At 32.6% G+C, this 20947-nt stretch overlaps 1 protein-coding gene across 1 annotated transcript in view; it reads right to left on the reverse strand.

The window, feature by feature from the left end:
• The window catches only part of dgkb (diacylglycerol kinase, beta), a 63896-nt gene extending 46794 nt beyond the window's left edge, over window positions 1-17102 (reverse strand). Inside the window, 17 exon segments of the mRNA XM_051130133.1 lie at window positions 831-905; window positions 3036-3109; window positions 5709-5807; window positions 5898-5996; window positions 6096-6212; window positions 6506-6553; window positions 6555-6595; window positions 6939-7056; window positions 7509-7628; window positions 7738-7812; window positions 9345-9394; window positions 10018-10155; window positions 11798-11945; window positions 12027-12047; window positions 12276-12352; window positions 13799-13924; window positions 16908-17102. Coding sequence (XP_050986090.1) covers window positions 831-905; window positions 3036-3109; window positions 5709-5807; window positions 5898-5996; window positions 6096-6212; window positions 6506-6553; window positions 6555-6595; window positions 6939-7056; window positions 7509-7628; window positions 7738-7812; window positions 9345-9394; window positions 10018-10155; window positions 11798-11945; window positions 12027-12047; window positions 12276-12352; window positions 13799-13868 — 1370 coding nt within the window. The 5' untranslated portion in view covers window positions 13869-13924; window positions 16908-17102.
• Between the last annotated feature and the right edge of the window lie 3845 nt (window positions 17103-20947).

The raw sequence follows: 20947 nt of genomic DNA on the forward strand, positions 1-20947 counted from the left end.
CCCCCAAATATTGTCCAGTTTTCAGACGATGTATAAATCTCAATTTTAAAAAAATGTACTCTTATGACTGGTTTTGTGGTCTAAAACCATTATAAAAATGCATATAGAACCATATCATTAATTGAATCGAATCAATAATTGAATCAAACTGAATCATTCTAAACATTCCAAAATTGAATCAAGATGGAATCGATTCACTGTCTACCCAAAAATTCTCACCCTTAGTTAATTTCCATAGCAACATCCCACAATAACATTTCTGCTTTCTTTATTGCTCTTTCATTTTCAAAATATAGTCTCCTTGAATATTGTCACAACCCTCACGGCTGTGCACTTAACTCAGAAGTGACCACGTATCTGGCATACTAATAACAAATTCAGTCAGTGATCACAAAGCCTCATGGTTGCGTGCATTTGATTGACACCAGCGATGGTATGCGTGATCACACAAGGCCCTGAGAGCGGCAACACACTAACACTGACATGAATCTATTATTACCAGCTGACTGTCAGCACTGGAGACTTCCACAGCCTGGCTTTGTTCTCGGCGGTGTTTGTGATGGCGGATCTAACCCTTTAATAATGTCTACATTTACAGCTACAGATACAGAGCGAGATTGTCATGCATGAATTAGTGCACTTTATTATCAAGCAGTGTCTGCATATACAATGTATTGTTAACGTCGGGTTGTCGTAGCTCTTATGATCATAAAGTGAGAATGTGGCATAACAATATGTTTACCAGATAGCAAGACAGCAGGGAGCTAAATACGTCTGTTAGAATGATAAGAGAAAAGCCTCTCTGGAGTGTCTGGAGAACTGTCACTCACCCAGGCATGGGGCCGTTCTTGGCCAGGTTGTAGACTTGACGGGGGTTCAGGAGGTACTGGAACTTTCGGAAGATCCTAGATAGGGCAAAAGTTATGAATAGAAATGTAAGAAGTTGTAAACAAACCAATGAAATCAAAAGTTTAAACAAAGACTAGGGGAAAATATGACAATAATTGTCAATAAAGTCACTTTTGTTTTAACCTCTGGGTAAAGTAATGTTCTTTTTTTTTTTCTAAATGACATGTTTTTATTATAGTATTATGTTACTGGAGAGATTTAGGGAAATATGTATGTGAAATATCTCTTTTTTGTGCTTTTACAGTTGTGACTGTTTAATTTTGTGACTATTTAGTCACCAATATTAACACCTATAGATGTTATGTTTTTATTTTATTTTTTTTTCTTTTCCTCTTTAAATGTTTATTCGTTTATTCTTTTATTTATCTATTTGTTATTATTGTTTATGAGTTGCTTTTGTATTCTGAAGTGAAATTCATGTCACAATATCTTAAAGACTTGCTGTTAACGGATGGTATTTCTGGAAAGCGCATAGTACATTTATCCTGCTAATACTGAATAAACATGTCAAAAAAAAAAAAAAAAAAAACATCTGGGTAAAGATGATCTTCTATAAACTGATAACAAAAATTTGTACCCACATTGAAATAAATAAATAAATAAATAAATAAATACATAGACAAATAAAGTTTGTATTTTTTAAAGGCCATAAAAGACCATAAAACTGCTACAGTAAAAAACCTGTTAATTGTACATAATTATGCTCTATATGGTGAAAAACTATATATGGTTAACATCACATTAAATGTAATTTTACTGAAAAATATTTTCTAATAATTTTTAAATAGTTTTCAAAACCTCTTAATTATATATATATATATATGTATTTTTATTTTGTTTTTAATAATGCATATTATTATTATTATTATTATTATTATTATTAATTAATTAATTAATTAATTAATTTTTGTTAGAATGCTCTGATGAGCATAAAGTTAAATAGAGAATTTTTTTTTACATTATATATATATATATATATATATATGTGTGTGTGTGTGTGTGTGTGTGTGTGTCTTTGCTGTCACTTTTGGCATTAATAAAAGCATTAATTTATTTTTTAACATTTTAAACAGTAGTTTATAAAGATTCAAGTAGTTACACTGGTGGTAAAATCCTGTTAACAGGTTAACTTAGTTGCCTTACTGTATATGGTCAAAACAGTAAATGGTTTAACATTAACACAGTAATTTTATTGTAAAACACTGTCAAATTTTATTTGGATTTTTATTAGAAATTAAAAACTATGATTTACCATATATTTAACAGTGAAAAACAGTAAAAAGATATTCCCACATGACTATATTTTATTTACTGTAAATAGTTTAGTTTCTTCATATTTTTATCACTAATGTACATTATGGTATTTTTTATACATTTTTGCCAATATTTAATGTTTACTGCATTATTTTCATATGCACCCTGGCTTTCTATTCTATCACCTGTATTATTATAAAGTTTATCAGTACAGGTGTAAAGATTTCGGTAGTTCAAATATTGTATTTCTTTAACTATTTAAAAGTATTTTTTATTTTTAAGTATTTTTGGTAGACAACATGCAATCTCATAATACTGGAATATTTTCAACATATTTTCACAATGAATTTCTGGCAACCACAGATGGCATTTTTTACAGATGTACATAAATTTAACAGGATATTTTTATAGCACAATTTTCAATAATAAATTAATGTGTTTGGATGAATTTGCAATAGAAACTAAGGATTTTGTCATTAATATTAACTATGACAATAAATTAGCCATTCAAGAATTACTGGTCATTATGGCCATCTCATCTAATATTGTTCATCAAGAGGAACTAAAATCTGATACGGATCTTTAGCAAGCCAAAAATGGATTGTAAATTGTGATTGATTTGATTAGATCCTCATTTACGTTGCCAGAAATGGATCTGAAACTGGAATTGTAACTCAAAGAAGTCTTATCAACAACCTCGAACACATTCAGCGCATTGCTAATTTGACTGCAACTGGTACGCACTGGTGTCAAACAAACTGTAGTGATAGATAAATTATGCAGATCGACTCAAAGACAGTTGAAATGCTGTATGAAAATACTGGAGTGTAACTTTCTTATTAAAATCTGACACTATCTTTCACAGTTCTCACCTTTCACCTTGTTTGCCTCCACTTTTAGGGTTGACGAAAACCAACAAAGGATGGGTTTCTTCTAATGGTGTAATCTACAGATTCAAATGATTAAAAAAGCATTATTACATATCCTAATCTAGTGTTTAGAGCACACAAAGTCCTTAAATGTACTTACATTTAAATTTATTAATGATATGCATGTCAGAAAATATGCAAAAATGAATAATTCTTCTACAAAGCTTTTGCTTAACAATTCTATAGTTTAACGTGTCGCTCCTTTTCAGTCAGCAATGAGATCATTCTCTCTCTCTTGACGTTAATGGAGTCTGATCTGCTCAAACAGATCTCGGAATAACTCTTCAATACAAAAAGCCTATGATGCACTACCAACGAAAAACCTACGTCATGAGACGCAACTGGCAAACCTCAGTAATCAGCTCCATATTTAGTCATTAATGACAGTCTTTGACCATGAGTCACTTTTCTGCATGGATGCATGATGATTGTGGGGTTTTGGAGCGAACGGTGCACGCACAAACTAATCCAGAGGGTGTGAGTCGCCTTCCGGTGGACAGTGACACAGATGAAGCGCTTAAAACAGGACCCATCGAAACAATCCCAGCAGGCCCAGGTGAATTAATGAGCCGCCCGTCCGGTGACGAGTGATCCATTACTTCCTCTAATTATAAATAATAATCCTGATTATTACACTGGTTAGCCGCCGCCAGCCAAGATGGATGACCCAGGACATGATTTGTCTTTTTTCGTTCTGTCATTACTATGCTCAGACAACACCCAATCACAGTGGGTCACTGCAGCCAAAGTGTAATTTTGAGATACAATTGTAATATTGGGCAAAACTCACCAGGAAGTTACTTGTTAACATTAGGTTAATGGGCTTTTTTATTTATTTATATTTATATAAATGTATAATTAGTAATGAACAATGCACAAGATATCATATATCTGTGGCATATCAGTTATTCTTGTTTTTTTTTGTTTTTTTTTTTACAAGTGTATGTCTCAGTCTATACTGGATATACAGTACTGTTAAATATATTCATTAGCAAGTATAAATATTTATTTTTGAAAAACACCTGTTTTTATACTGCATATAATAATGTTGTGAGGCCTAAATTCACTTGTAGCATTTAAAACAATTATTTTAGTTGTCAGTGTTTTATTTTTAATTTTGTGTGTGTGTGTGTGTGTGTGTGTGTGTGTTTTGGATTATTTAAAAGCCTGACTTATTTAGACAAAACAAAATAAAATTTAAAAATAAGCCACTTATAAAGTAGGACATCAACCTTATTAAATAATTACAAATAGGTAATAATGCATAGAATATATATATACATTCTTTTAACTTAATTTTTAATTCAGATATTTAAAAATATATATATATATTAGTGCATCCCTAGTTAAAAAGTAATTTTAAATAACTTGTTTGTCTGTAATAGTTCATTTAAATATGAGATCATAAAAGATGCATGTATGAAAAACATAAAAATAGTTAATAATTCATAAAAAATACACACACACACACACACACATATATACATATATATATATATATATATATATATTATTTTTTTTTTTTTTTTTTTTACAAATTTACATATTTGTCAAAATTTATATCAATGCATCCCTAGTTAAAATGTCATTTAAATCAATTTTTGTCTACAATAGTTCATTTAAATGATGTGTGAAGAATTTATAAAAGTGCAAATATTCCATATTGTCCCTAACTAATTTGAAATCATAAAAGATGCATGCATGAAAAATATTAAAATAGTTAATAATGCAAAAGAAATACATAGAATACATTTTTTTACAAATTTAGATATTTAAAAAAAAAACATTTATCAGTGCATCTCTACTTAAAATGTCATTCTAAAATCACTTTTTTGGCTATACTAGTTAATTTAAATGATGTGTGAAGAATTTATAAAAGTACAAATATTCCATATTGTCCCTAATTAATTTGAAATCATAAAAAGATGCATGCGTGAAAATATAAAAATAGTTAATAATGCATAAAAAATACAAAGAATATATTTCTTTTAAAATTTAGATATTTTTTAAAAATGTATATCAGTGCATCCCTAGTTAAAACATCATTTTAAAACACTTTTTGTCTACACTAGTTCATTTAAATGATGTGTGAAGAAATTTATGAAAGTACAAATATTCCATATTGTCCCTAATTAATATGAGATCTTAAAAGATGCATGCATGCAAAACATAAAAATAGTTAATAATACATAAAAAATACAAAGAATATATTTCTTTTAAAATGTAGATATTTTTAAAAATGTATATCAGTGCATCCCTAGTTAAATGTCATTTTAAATCACTTTTTTGTCTACACTAGTTCATTTAAATGGTGTGTGAAGAAATTTTGAAAGTACAAATATTCCATATTGTCCATAATTAATATGAGATCATAACAGATGCATGCATGAAAAATTTAAAAATAGCTAAATAGAAATATATTAGATGCAGAGTATAGCATATTATGACATACTACAGGTCAGGTCAAGTTCCCAGATGTGCATTTTGCCTTATAGCATTAGGGACTATTAGATTCACTAAAGCACTGTGCTATTTTGTTCAACTCCGTCTGCAGGAAATGTACCCTTGGGACTTCCTGTTTTTAGTTATATCTGTCTATAAGTGTGTGTCATTCACCTGTAGCCCCTGTCCATCCACTGATACCGAATTGGTCCTTTGTATTTTCCCCCGGCCTCCTGATTGGCTGGAGTCGTTTCTCAGAGTGGACTGTCTCTCCTGCAGTTAAAGGTTACATGTAAAGGTCTAAAAGAGCTCAGCTTTATATAACAATTAAGACCCAAAATAACAGGAAAACAGAGATATTACCAGTACAACAGGGCATATTGTGTTTGGAGGAAGTATGTGATCCCTCAGCGATCCGCAGTCACATTCGGGTTTGACGTGTGAAGCGCACTTGTTGTGTAGCTGCAAGACATGCATACTGTATGAACTTGTCAATATGCACACATGGTTATATGTTCAAAGCTGTATTAATTATGAATACTGACAAAAATATAAACTTACAGTAATCTGGCACCAGACACAGTGAAGACCCGTAAGACCCTGGTAACACTTGATTGTCTTGTGACACTTATCGCACTTGCTTGGACAATTTCCCTCAACCCAGAAATGATGCATAATCTGTTTAAAAAAAAAAAGCATGTTATGTTAATATGTAAATATATACATACAAATGGAGAAGAGAAAAGAAGAATCTAACTACAGGTGTATCACAAATAAGCAAAGGCTTTGATTACGACTCATCATTGGTGCATTCAGGTCTCTGTTTAAACCAGGTTAATCATGTAATTAGCAATGCTTAGAGAGAGAATTTCTTTTTAATTTCATTAGCTGAAAAGAAGCCCTTGGTCTAAGCCCCGTGAAGCATTGGTGATCCAAGCGTGCTGGTTTTTAAACTCTACAATTCGACGCACCTCCGTGTTTTTCTTAGATTTGACGTATGTTTTGATGCAGGACAGGGGGGGCTCGAGCCACACATCTCTCATGAACGGTGTACTTACAGACTAGAAAACAGACACAGAAAATAATTCACATTCATCATTTGTTTTTAGCATCAATTGTTATCATTTTTAATACTTGAACATGTATTTTAATTACATTTATTATTATAATGTCTACAATTGGTTATTTCACGTCAACATTTATTAACATAGAACTTTTTATTATAAAAACACATATTATTTCACCAAATTTGAGTCTAATTATGACCTTAAAGATTAAATATTTAGTAATTAATGAAATGCATTAGATGGTTGTGATTTGCATTTGTCCTTTTTCAGTCATAAGGCAAAAAATAACAAGTGACTGATGGTTAATAAATGTTGTAAGTTCTGGTGCTGGCCTTACAGGAGCAGCAGAGGCCTTGCTTTCCCAATCCAATCAACATATTCAAACACAGGTTACAGTATGCAGGTTTACTGAAGTGCTTTAGTCTCCACACATGCTGCCCGTCATCTTTTACATTCTGCAATACAGAGAGAGCAGGAAGGATAAAGATAATAGTGAGAGAATGAGAGGAAGACAGCTATAAGGACTTGACAGTGCTAATACAACTATGACAACTGTGATAAAAAACATTATGGCAAATTACATAAAGTGCATTCTGGAATCCTGCTGAGAATGCTAAAGTTTAAAGGAAAGGAATATGTCTTGAAAAGTGTCAAATCTGCATCTTTAACTATCTGGATGACATGGGAAATAAATCAGACACCAGACCGCTAATGCAGCTGTCAAAGCATTTAAAATTAGTCGAGGACTCCATCTAGTGGGCAAACAGAGTGTAACATCTCCACTTATCAATACTGATGTACTGTATGATTGTTTGGTTTGGAAGAATGGATAGATGGACAGACAAGATTGAGGGAGGAACTTATGTGACATGTACATATAAATATATAATGCTTAATTGATAATCACAGTTTCAAGTCCCAACAGCACTAGCAGAGGAATGGTGGTCAGGCCACCCTGGACCCACTCTTCAAGAGAAACCATCCCGTCATGGTCATAGTCAATCTCCTGCATCATCTGCTCCAAAATCTACACCCCAAAATAAAGTTAGACCAAAAAACATGTTTATTATTAAAAAAAATCAAGGATCAAATTCTGCACACACTGTCAGACCAGAGTCAATTCAAATTTATCTTACCGGCTTCAGTTCTGTGACGTCCCACTCCAGATACTCCGCAACATGCATCATCTGAGAAATAATATGCTCCAGTTCCTGTCAGAGAGGAGAAAACATTTTCTGTACATCATCACTGTATTTTTTATGTAAATTATTGCAGTATTTTATTGTTTTATTAGTGTATTTTTATTGTTTTTTAAATATATATTTTATCATTTTACTGTTTTATGTATACACGCACACACATTGTAAAAATAAATTTCGAAGTTGAAAAAAAAAAAAAAATTAGCGAGCATTTTACAGTAAAATACCTTATATGTGACCCTGGACTGCATAACCAGTGATAAGGGTCAGTTATTTTCTGAAAGCTAAATAAATAAGCTTTCCATTGAAGTATGATTTGTTAGGACAATATTTGGTTGAGATAAGAGCTATTTGAAAATCTGGAATCTGAGAGCGCAAAAAAATAAATAAATAAATAAAAAAATAAAAATAATATTTTGAGAAAATCGGCTTTAAAGTTGTCTAAAGTTCTTAGCAATGCACATTACTAATCAAAAATTAAGTTTTGATATATTTACGGTAGGAAACTGCCAAATATTTTCATGGAACATCTTTACTTAATATCCTAATGATTTTGGGCATTAAAAAAAAAAACATTTTGACTCATACAATATATTGTTGGCTATCAACGCGTAAATAAGCGTATGTTCATTATCCGCTACAGGAAAATAACGAGAAAAATAACAATGTGCAGTAAACATTAAAACTGAACTACAAACCAGTCTGCTCATAATTGTGACCCTGGACTACAAAACCAGTCTTACGTAGCACGGGTATAATTGTAGCCAAAATGGCCAAAATACATTGTATGGGTCAAAATGATCGATTTTTATTTTATGCCAAAAATCATAAGGATATTAAGTAAAGATCATGTTCCATGAGGATATTTTGTAAATTTTCTTACGTAAATATGTCAAAACTTAATTTTTGATATAATATGAATTGATAAGAACTTCATTTGGACAACTTAAAAGGGTATTTTCTCAATATTTTAATTTTTTTGCACCCTCAGATTTCAGATTTTCAAATAGTTGGATCTCGGACAAATATTGGCCTATCCTAACAAACCATCCATACATCAATAGAAAGCTTATTTATTCAGCTTTCATGTGATGTAAAAATGTCAGTTTCAAAAAATTGCCCCCTATGACTGGTTTTGCCGTCCAGGGTCACAATTAAGTTAATACATTAAAATAATATGGTAAGACACACCAATTTGCAATATCAAGCAGCAAAACGAGACGTTTTGTACAGCTAAAAACAGCTGGACGCGAAAACCGGAAGCGCGACCCAGAAAATGTACAAATGGCCGCGCCCGTTCTTATGGGAAAAATAAGTATTTATGAATCTATTAAATTACATATGAATAGTTTTTCTACTTCAGAATTTACTTGTAAAGTACTTTCTTTTTATTATTATCTTTGTTCATCTTGAAATGTCTCATCGGAAATCTTTAATTTTTATAACTCAACGGTAACGAGGGAAATTAGATTAGTAGATGTAAATTACTAATTAAATCAACCACTGGGTGGCGTTTGCAGACTGCTGGAAAGATGAAATCTCACCTTACTGTCTAAAAACCCGTTCCCATCTGTGTCATAAAGCCGAAACATGACTGCGACAGAAACAGAGAAGAGATAGGAAGAGGACAGAAAAAGAGAAAACACTGCCGATTCAATACAAGGATAATTATGCATCTATAAATAATCATCTGATAAGAGAATTGCTCTGCATTGTTCAAAAATAGAAAAGATATCCATGTAAAGAATCTCACAATTCAGAATGCAATCTCAGCTTTTCTATGAGGCATTATAAAGTGGGTGTCACCATGGAAACCAGCAGCTCAGCCAATAGCAGCATCTCTCAAGACGACAATACAATCAAGCTCATAACGATTTAATCTAAACTAGCCCATCACTGATGTTTCTCATTCAAACAGCTTGCTCTTTCTTGCATATTAGCGTATTAGAGGCAGCATTAGACCTTAGCAAGAGGTTATTAGCATCTGAGCAGCACATAGCAACAGGTTTGTAAACTAGCAGCTGGGAATTACAATCATAAAACCACAGAGATGTGATAAAACCTGGCAGTAGATGGCAGCACCGCCTCGTGTTTTCTCTTTTAGGAAACCAATTATGGAACCAAACGGGAACCATAACACAATACAAAGAGTTTCTTCATATAACCTGTAAGTTGCTTTGAATAAAACTAGCAAATTAGTATAGTAAGTGATCTTACATTCCAGTTTGTCCTCTGGTCGTCCGCCCTCCAGGAGAGAGAGGTAGCAGATCATGTCCTTCAGCTGGATGGTGCCGAGAGGTTTGGACAGGGATGACATTTTCGGTGGCGTGCAGCTTCCCTTTATAAGTTTTAGACCTTGCAAACCACATATAAGTTTCATTTTGACACATCACTTTCTGTGGTGTGTTTTAAGATAGAAATCCCTGGGAAATAATTGTGAGATTTAATCACTCTATTGTTACACTAACTGTAGCCCTGGTCTGGGAGAATAATGTTGCAAGTTTATTGCTTTTATGACAAAGCAGTGCAATTAAAAACAGGAATAAACTAAATTTGCTTTGTGTGCATATAGGGCCAACATTATTGGTTTAAAGGCCTACTACTAGCTGCTACCGTCAGCAAGATTTTTAATGCTTTTGAAGAAAGATGCTCAACAAGGTTGCATTTATTCGTTCAAAATGCATTAAACAGTACTATTGTCTATTTAAATAAACGTAATTTATGGCAAAGCCTCTGAACTAAAGTGGTGGTTTCTTGATTAGATATTACAGAATACTGTTGAAGTCAAAAGTTTACATACACCATGCAGAATCTGAGAAATGTGTGTTATTTTACCAAAATGAGAGGTATCATATAATATTTTTTTAAGTAGTACTGACCTGAATATGATATTTTACATAAAAGATGTTTACATATAGTCCACAAGAGAAAATAATAGTTGAATTTATAAAAAATGACCCTGTTCAAAAGTTTACATACGCTTGATTCCTGATACTGTGTTCTTGCCTGAATGATCCACAGCTGTGTTTTGTTTTGTTTTGTGAAAATTGTTCATGAGTCCCTTGTTTGTCCTGAACAATTAAACTGCCCACTGTTCTTCAGAAAAATCCTTCAGGTCGCACCAATTTTTTTTTTGTGTATTTGAACCCTTTCCAACTATGACTGTATGATTTTGAGATCTATCTTTTCACACTGAGGAAAACTGAGAGACTCATATGCAACTATTACAAGGTTCAAATGGTCACTGATGCTCTAGAAGGAAAACAATGCATTAAGAGCCAGGGGTGAAAACTTTTTGAATTTGAAGATCAGGGTAAATTTAACTTATTTTTTTCTTCTGGGAAACATTTAAGTATCTCCCGTAGCTTCTGAAGGGCAGTACTAAATGAAAAAATAGAAAAATGTACACACCTTCATTCTGTTCAAATGTTTACACCCCTGGCTCTTAATGCTTCATGTTTTCTTCTGGAGCATTAGTGAAAGTTTGAACCTTCTGTAATAGTTGCATTTGAGTCCCACAGTTGTCCTCAGTGTGAAAAGATGGATCTCAAAATCACACAGTCATTGTTGGGAAGGGTTCAAATACACAAAAATGCTGTGGGACCTTAAGGATTTTTCTGAAGAACAGCGTTCAGTTTAACAGTTTAACTGTTCAGGATAAACAAGTGACTCATGAACAACTATCACTAAACAAAAAAACACAGCTGTGGATCATTCAGGCAACAACACTGTATTAAGAATTAAGCGTATGTGAACTTTTCAAAAGGGTCATTTTTATAAATTGAACTACTATTTTCTCCTGTGGACTACATGTAAACATCTTTTATGTGAAATATCAGGTCAGTACTAAATAAAAAATAACATGCATTTTGTATGATCCCTCTTATTTTGGTAAATTAATTAGCATTTTGCGGATTCTGCAAGGTGTATGTTAACTATTGAATTTAACCATATTTGTTTTTTTCTCAGCCTGTGTGAATGGTCAGATTTCAGTTACCCATGATTCTCTGCTTATCTGTCATGGAAGGGCTTGGCTTGGGGTCTTTGTTGCAGAAACTCAGGAAGAGATGCTGGCAGAACTCCTCAGCAAGTTCATTTTCCAGGAAGGTCTCCATGAAGAGCTTAAAACCCTCAAAGTCAATTTCCTGCTAAAGGTAATTCACCCGTTACTCAGTTAATACTTCATACTGACCAAATAACTGCACGTTGTAAAACCATAAAATTACCTGACTGAGGATTTCTGGCTTCTATGCAGCACAAAATGTCAAGTAAAAGCATCTTCAGTAAATAGATGTCAAGCAGTTATGGAAACCGAAATGATTTCATTACCCAAAAGAAACATCATATAGTTTGATGGCTCTAATAACCTCTGAAACTAGATCATCTTCATAACATTCAGTCCAGTGCAGCATTCTTAGCTCAGCATGAACATTGCAAAATAGTGTGCTTCATAAGACCATAAAGAGTTGCAATACCTCTTCAGGATTATACTTGGCCAGAATCCCATCTCCATGAAACTCCTGAAGAACATCTTTTAGCTTCTTAGTTGTGTCTGTAACAAGATACTGTAATAGTTAAAGGGACAGTTCACCCAAAAATGTAAATTTTGTCTTTAATTACTCACCCTCATGTCATTCCAAACCTGTAAGATCTTTGTTCATCTTCAAAACGCAAATTAAGATATTTTTGATGAAATCTGAGAGCTTTCTGACCCTGAATAGACAGCAACGCAACTACCATGTTGAAGGTTGTTGTTTAACATCGTTATTTGTTTTCTTCGTGCACAAAACGTTCTCATAAGTTCTTAGTAAAATTAAGGTTGAAGGTTGACTGTTTTAACAATATCCTTACTACCTTTCTTGGCCTTGAATGTGTCAGTTACATTGCTGTCTATGCAGGGTCAGAAAGTTTTTGGATTTAATCAAAAATATCTTAATTTGTGTTCTGAAGATAAATGAAGGTCTTACAGATTTAGAACGACATGAGTAATTAATGACGGCATATCCATTTTTCACCCAAATGTATCTTTTGGTAGATCAAATTGTCTCTGTTAGGAGTCCAATGATACTAGAGCTCACAACTTTCGAACCTGTGAGATTTTCAGTGGCAGAGGGGTTTCATATCCCTCCTTTGTTTAACTAATAACCCATATTGTCATATTGCATGCTAGCAAATCAGAATAAAGAAGCCCTGGTCTGGCACAGGAAGCACTGGGCTCTGGGGTTATCAGCTATTCAGATTACTCAATTAAATTCAGACGATCTCTGTTCTCTGCATATGTAATGAAAGATCCTCTCGTTGACAGTTAATTTGTTATGTATGAATGCGGGTTTTGGGGTAGTCAAAACAGCACAAACCTGTATCTTAATCTTTATGTGGCTTTTTGAATCGTATCCTTTATTATTATTATGGCAGCAGATTATTGCTACTAAGATGGTCTAAGAATAGTTTTATCTCATTATCTTAATGGTAAACGTAATAAATAAAAGTGAAAAATGGTCTCCTTCACAGCAAACACTGGGCTTTTCTAACCATTTCCTCCAAAAAGCGATTATAGATGACAGTTCATTCAGACTGACTCCCATCGCAGCATTAGCTCTCAAAGGAATCAGCGTTCATCATGGACGGATTATGTATTTAGGGGAATTAATAACTGTCAGTCAGAATTTTCTCTCCCCTCATGGCCTGGTACCGATTGGATTAGATTGAAGTCTTAACCTTCAGCTCCAGACAGGAAATGACATTTCCTTAAGTGACACATGCACAAATGCCGTTAAATGGTTCGATTTTTATTCCGCTGAAATGGCAGCCTGTCAGCGTGGGTAGAAGATGCTCTTTGGATCGTGAAGCATAAGCTATAAATTGAAAAAGTATTATTTGGCATTTCCATCTCAGAAACACCTACCTGAATCAAACCAAAAACTATGCATTGATAAACAAATATCGGTCAAATTTGGTCTAGACTAACCAGCTGAAGAATTACAGAATTAAACCTTACACTGTGCATAGTCTTGAAGAAGAGAGAATTCATTTGGACTCAAAGTGACCCACTTTTCTTCATTCGACATGCTGTCCACTGTTTATCTGCCTCTGTTTACATACATAAGATCCAGGAGTTCAGCCTCTGTGGAGAGAATGAGAAAACTGTCAGTCATCTTTTACAAACATTTTACAAAACTCATCTTGTGTAATATAGTCTAGCTGTCTTTCTCATTTGATATATATGTGTAAAGCTGTTTTTTGTGATTCTGTACTGTGTCAGATGGCATCAAATAATTTAATGTGCCACATCATGCCAGTCAATACTGAAGTCAAAGTTAGACTTGATCTCAGTGACCAGCATTAATTCAAGGTTCAAGGTATATTTTATTGTTCCTTTTTGGGGAAATTTGTCTTAGGCTCCAGAAGACAAGACAAATTGATGTGAAGCATTGCTTTTTACTGTAAAAGCATAACTGGGTCCCAACAGTATTAGAATGCTACCATTCAAAAGTCTTACAAAATTCTAAATTCTTTTGAAATAAGTCTCTTATGCTCACCAAAGCTGCATTTATTTAATCAAAACTACAGCAACAACTGTAATATTGTGACATATTATTGCAGTTTAAAATATGTTTTTCTACATTATTTTAAAATGTAATTTATTCCTGTAATGTCAAAGCAGAATTTTCAGCATCATTACTCCAGTCTTCAGTATCACATGATCCTTCAGAAATCATTATAATATGCTAATATGCTGATTTGGTGTTCAAGAAAATATTATCAATGTTGAAAGCAGTTGTGTAGCTTAATATTTTTGTGGAAACTGATCATTTTTTCAGGATTATTTGATTAATAGAAATGTGTTCTTACTGAATAAATGAAAAAATAAAATCTTACTAACCCCAAAACTTTTTATTGGTAGTGTACATAAATCTAAAAATATATATATATATATATCTAATAATCTCCAATTATCAGCCACATTTTTAGCTTAACATCCAGTGTAGATATATTTCAGTTATTCAAGATAAACTACGGTTGAAGTCAAAAGTTTACATACTGTAAACCTTGCAGAATCTGCAAAATAAGAGGGATCATACAAAATCCATGTCATTTTTTATTTAGCACTGACACTTAGTAAAACACTTGATTCTTAATACTGTGTTGTTATCTGAATAATCCACAGCTGTGTTTAACTGTGTTTAACTGAACAGCAGGCAATGTAACTGTTCAGGACAAACAAGGAACTCATGAACAACTATCACTAAACAAAAAAAAAAAGCTGTGGATCATTCAGGTAACAACACAGTATTAAGAATCAAGTGTATGTAAACTTTTGAATTGAGTCATCTTTATAAAATCAACTATTATTTTCTCTTGTGGACATTACAGTACGTGAACGTCTTTTACGTGAAATATCTCATTCAGGTCAGTACTAAATAAAAAATAACATGCATTTTGTACGATCCCTCTTATTTCACAGATTCTGGAAGGTGTATGTAAATTTTTTACTTCAACTGTATACAGTATCTTCAAATAATAAAAAAAAATGTAGTTATAAGTGAGATATGGGTCTATATCCATTATGAAAATGAATCATGGTTTTACTATAATATTTGTAATAACTGGTATTTTGTGAAGACTATGTAGATTCCAAATGAATCATCTATTAGAGGAGTAAGTGTGCAGTTGTAGTTATAAGGATACACAGACAAACTGACAGTTGTTTTCATTTTATAACCAATAACTAATAAATGGCCAATATTAAAATTCTATTCTATTTTGTATAAATAAATTTAAAACAAAACACAAAAAAGTAAAAACAACCACGTTATATGCAAATTTAGACTTTATAATGTACAGTATATAAAATTTATATTCATTTTAAAATTTGCTAAAGGCTGCACTTAGTAAGTTATTAGAGATCATAAAGGTTAACCTTAAGTGTTAGATTATGGGAAATGTAATCAAGATGTAAAAATATGGCAAATAATACTGTACTATTGAATATTCAATATCAGTTGCAACAGACATTAAAAGAAAACCTCTAATTTCAGCCGATAACAATACAGTACTGATACCTAACAAATTCCTCATATTTATAGTTTCTAAATTTAAGCTACTATTTTTGTAGCAATTTTTTTTTTTTATAGAAACCATATTTGCACGGATTGTTAACACTTTAAAAATAAGGTCTCATTTGTTAAGATTAGTTAATATATTAACTAACATGTACAAACAATGAACAATACATTTGTTACACTGTTTATTAACCTTTTTTAATGTTAGTAAATAAAAATACAGTCTGTAATTGTTCATTTTATTTCACAGTGCATTAACTAATGTTAAACACTTGTGATTTTAATAATGCATTAGTAAATGCTAAAATTGACATTAAGATTAATAAATGCTGTAGAAGTATTGTTCATTCTTAGTTCATGTTAACTAGCGTAGTTAACTAATGAAGCTTATTGTAAAGTGTTACCTACCAATCTAACCAGTTTCACCTTATTTTGCAACAGATATCGAAGTTAAACTACGATTAGGCCTAAAACAATCATACATTTTCATAAGAAATGATAATTGTCACATGGAAAGGAAGAATTTAAAATAAAATGATCGCATGCCCTCATCCATTTCTGAAGTATTCTACAAGCTACTGAAGGATAATTCTACAACTCAATCCCACATCCTGTCATGCTTTTGAACTTCCTGTGACAAGAGCAGGAAGTGCCTGAGGCAAGTGTCTTTTCTGAAAGATAATCTGTATTTATGAATAAAAGTGCTTGCCATGTCAAGAACCCAAAACAAACTCTTCACGGCTTTACCTCAGGCTACGGAAAATGGATGATCTTGGCCTCGTCTTGACCTTAACCCACATTCAAAATACCTTTTACTCACAGCTCACCGTTAAAATACTCACAAGCTGACAAATGATGTGTTACATGAGCATAAGCGTATGAAACATCAAATACAACAGTGTTTGTTCAAGCCTGTCAGCGTCGGTCTGCAGTACAGCCTTATGCAAATACAGTCAAGAGCTCCATCATGTTGTCACTGGTAACGGATTGAACACAATTCCCTTTTTCCCACAGACACAAGTGCAAAACGTGAGTTGCACTCACCTGATGCTTCTCAGAGTCAACAGCAGCGATCCAGCGGGCACGTTATGCGTTTTCCTGCATCGGCTGGAGGGGACGTCACCTGCGAGCATCGCTCTCTGTTCAAAGAGAACCACTGTGTTTGTATCTATGGGAAAATGAGCGTGTGAGAGGAGCGCTGGAGAGAGGGAGAGCCATCTACTCATCTGCAACAATCAGTTCTCGTGCCTCTGTTCGCATCACACACACACACTCCCCCTCCCTTCCTCTTTTTCCTCTTGATCTCTCCATCTTGCCATTTAGCAGGCTGTGGATCTAGGATGCAGTACTGGAAGGCTGTGCTGCCAATTATGCAGTCTACCAGTCTCAGCCAACTTAGGAAAAGCTTAATATGAAAATGCTGTGTAACATTGTATATTAACTTTCAAAATAACAAACATCATCAAATGATGCTAAAGTGGTGTTAACAATTCTGAAATATGCAGGATATTTTTATGAACACGCAGAACAAATTTTTAATTTTTAAGAATTTCTTAAAAATATAATTCAGTTATTTTATAGTTTAACAAGTAGAACAAATTAACCGCATTTAGAAATATGGAGAATTTTTCTTTTTCTTTTTTTAATATTAAAAATTATATTTTTGGCAAAAAAAATTGGTAGAACAAATTAATCACATTCAGAATATTTTTTAAAGATTTGTTTAGGGTAAGAAATGTTTAAAACAAATTAACAATTTTTATGAATATGCAAAACAAATTATTATTTTTTTAGAATTAAAAAATATATATTTTTTAAAGATTATATTTAAAAAAACTAATTAACCACATTTTTTATTTTCAAAAATAGTTTTTTTGGCTTTATTATATATATTTTTATTATTATTGTTTTTTTTTAAAGATTTTTGTAAAGATTTCTTTTCAATAAGAACTTTTACGAACAAATGAACAATTTTTATGAATATGCAGAACATTTTTTTAGATGTTTTTTTTTATATATATATTTTTAAAAAGTGGAACAAATTAACCACATTTAGAAATATGCAGAATGTTTTTTTAAGATTTGTTAGGGATTATACTTTTTTTTTTTACAAATTATTTTTATGAATATGCAGAACAAATTGTTCATTTTTTAGGGGAAAAAACAAAAAACATTTTTCAAAGATTTTACCTTTAAAAAACTTTAAAACTTTAAAAAATATATATTTTTTTCTTTTTTCTTTTAAATATTTTTCAAAAATTATATTTTGGTAGCTAAGAGATTAGTAGAACAAATTAACCACATTCAGAAATATGCAAAATATTTTTATATTTTCGCTGAATATTTTTAAAGATTTGTTCAGAACAAACAAACATTTTTTATGAATACGCAGAACAAAAGTTTATTTTTTTAGAATAAAAAGTAGATATTTTTTTCAAACACTATACCTTTAAAATAGTAGAACCAAAAAAAGACATATGGAGAATTTTCTTTATATATATATATATATATATATATTTATATTATATTCTTTGGCAGACATGCAGAATATATAATTTTGTTGAAGATTTTTTAAAGATTTGTTTTGGGATAAAAATGTTTAGAACAAATTAACAATTTTTATTAATATGCAGAACAAATTTTTAAGGAAAAAAAAAACCAAAAAATCATATTTTTCAAAGATTATACCATAAAAAAGTAGAACAAATTTACCATGTATAGAATTCTGCAGAATAATTGTAAAATAGTTTTGATTTTAATATGGTGATTTTGTGCTCAAGAAACAATTCTTACTGTTATCAGTTTAAAACATATTTTTGCGGAAACCATGATAAACGTTCTTAACAGCATTTGAAACAGAAAACTTTTCTAATATTATAAATATATTTTCTACCAATTTTGATCAATTTAATGCATCCTTGCTGAATAAAAACATTAATTTCTTAAAAACACCTTACTGGCCTCAGACTTACATTGATTTTTTTATAACTCAGATATTTGTAACTGCACATCTTAAATATAAACTTAGACATTAAAAATCCTCAATGCTATGTGCAAGAACAATTTTAAACAATTTAACTTTTAGGGGTAAAATGCCTCATCATACACTTTGTCCCATGCATTACAACCTCCTGGATGTTATGCATGGGACAGCTGGTTCATTCATTTTGTTTACATCCTTAGAGAATTAAAATTCACAGGCTGTGAAGAGACTGACAGCTTTTCCAATCTTTCTGCGTCCCCTCTATTCACCTGAATAACTCCAGCCACATCTGTCACAAAACTGAAACATAACTACATGTTAAAAGGACAGTTCACCCGCAAAAACGCAAATCCTGTAAAACTGTTCAGACGTTTTTCGAAAATATCTTGTTCCACAGATTTGGAACAACATGAGGGTGAGTAAATGATGACAAAATGTTCATTTTTGTGTGAACTATCCCTTTAATTTAACCAGTACAACATTTCAATGTACTGAGTCACTTTTCAAATCACTTTTCAATAAATAGCTGTTTGGAAGCCATTAGCAATTGCAAATTACTCCCAACTGTAAACATGTCTAGTTGGAAAATACAACCTAAACGCCACATATTTTATAAACAATCTAGTTACAAGGCTAAATGAGGCCACAAATCCCATAATGCTGTATATTTTACCGTGGTCAACATCCCGTGGACGACTTTCATTCCAGGCTAGGAGACATAAAGGATGGGCCCATTTCTTTCTAGTTCTGCCAGTTGGTGCAAGCAGTGTAATGCTATAATCTGAACATGAGTCATTTGGGTCTTTTCTGGCAGCACAACACCACATTTGTGAGGCTAACAGGACCCATCTGCCATTGCGATGAGGACACAGGCCTGTTATTTTCACCACATTATACATTTTACCTAATCAAGCCTCTGAAAATTGTTTCCAGTGAATTGCATTGTGTACTCGTAATGCAGATCTTACAGTCGGCACTTAATAGCGCAACAGGCCGACAAAATATCTGTGCAATAGAGGTTCGGGTCACTGCTAATGTGAGTTATCCTCACATCACTGAGCTTTTAGCTCAAACTCAATGTGCAGGCGTGCAACTAACAGTCGGTCATGTCAGGAAAGAGATTTGTGTCAAACCAAGCTGTCATGTGAATACAGAGCTGTGCTAGTTTATATGAACAATATCGTAACTGACTACATGCACATTATGACTCAAAAGTCTTTGAACACGATTCCATGTAAGGAAAATTTTTAGATAGGAACTAGTACTAGACAGCAACTAAGGAACTAGTCATTTGCAGCTATATAAAAGCTTATATACTATGTAGAAAAAAGGTATTGGGACACATCTCTTAATTCCTGAATTTAGATGTTTCAATCAGACCCATTACCCCACTAGCCATGCAGGTTGCATTTACAACCAAATTGTGGAAAAAATGGGTCGGTCTGAAGAGCTTAGGGAATTCAGCTGTGGTACTGTGATAGGATGTCACCTTTCCAATAGGTCATTTTATGAAATTTCATGCCTGCTAGATATTCTACAGTCAACTGGAAGTGGAATTATTGGAAATTGGAAGTGTTTAGGAACTCAGCCATGAAGCTTAAAGACCACGTCAATTCATAGATCGGGTCACCGAGTGCTGAGGCTGCATAGTGCGTAAAAGTCGCTCTGCTGATTCCATAGCTGAAGAGTTCCAAACTTCCACTGGCATTAATATTAACACAAAAGCTGTGCAGTGGGAGCTTTATGGAATGAGTTTCCATGTCCAAGCAGCTGCATGCAAGCCTTATGGTGTGTCCCATACTACATACAAAATCAGTGCAAAGAAGCGGACGCGATTTCACACTTGGCAACGCGAATGGCGGAAATTGGGTATGGAAGGCCAAATGGTTCAAAAACACTGTAATTCTAACACGTCAACAACTTAAAAATATATGCACATAAAATATGCATATTATATTCGGATATTCAGACATTAAATGTGTTGTTTGCCCATATTTAATGTGCAGGTTTTTCACGCATAATCAACACAAATTTAACACGTGAAGTACGCATATTTTACATGTTGTTGATGTGTTAAAATTCATGTGTTTTTGAACCATTT

This window comes from Labeo rohita, chromosome 15 (genome assembly GCF_022985175.1).
Source record: "Labeo rohita strain BAU-BD-2019 chromosome 15, IGBB_LRoh.1.0, whole genome shotgun sequence".
In the NCBI taxonomy this organism is placed as follows: domain Eukaryota; kingdom Metazoa; phylum Chordata; class Actinopteri; order Cypriniformes; family Cyprinidae; genus Labeo; species Labeo rohita.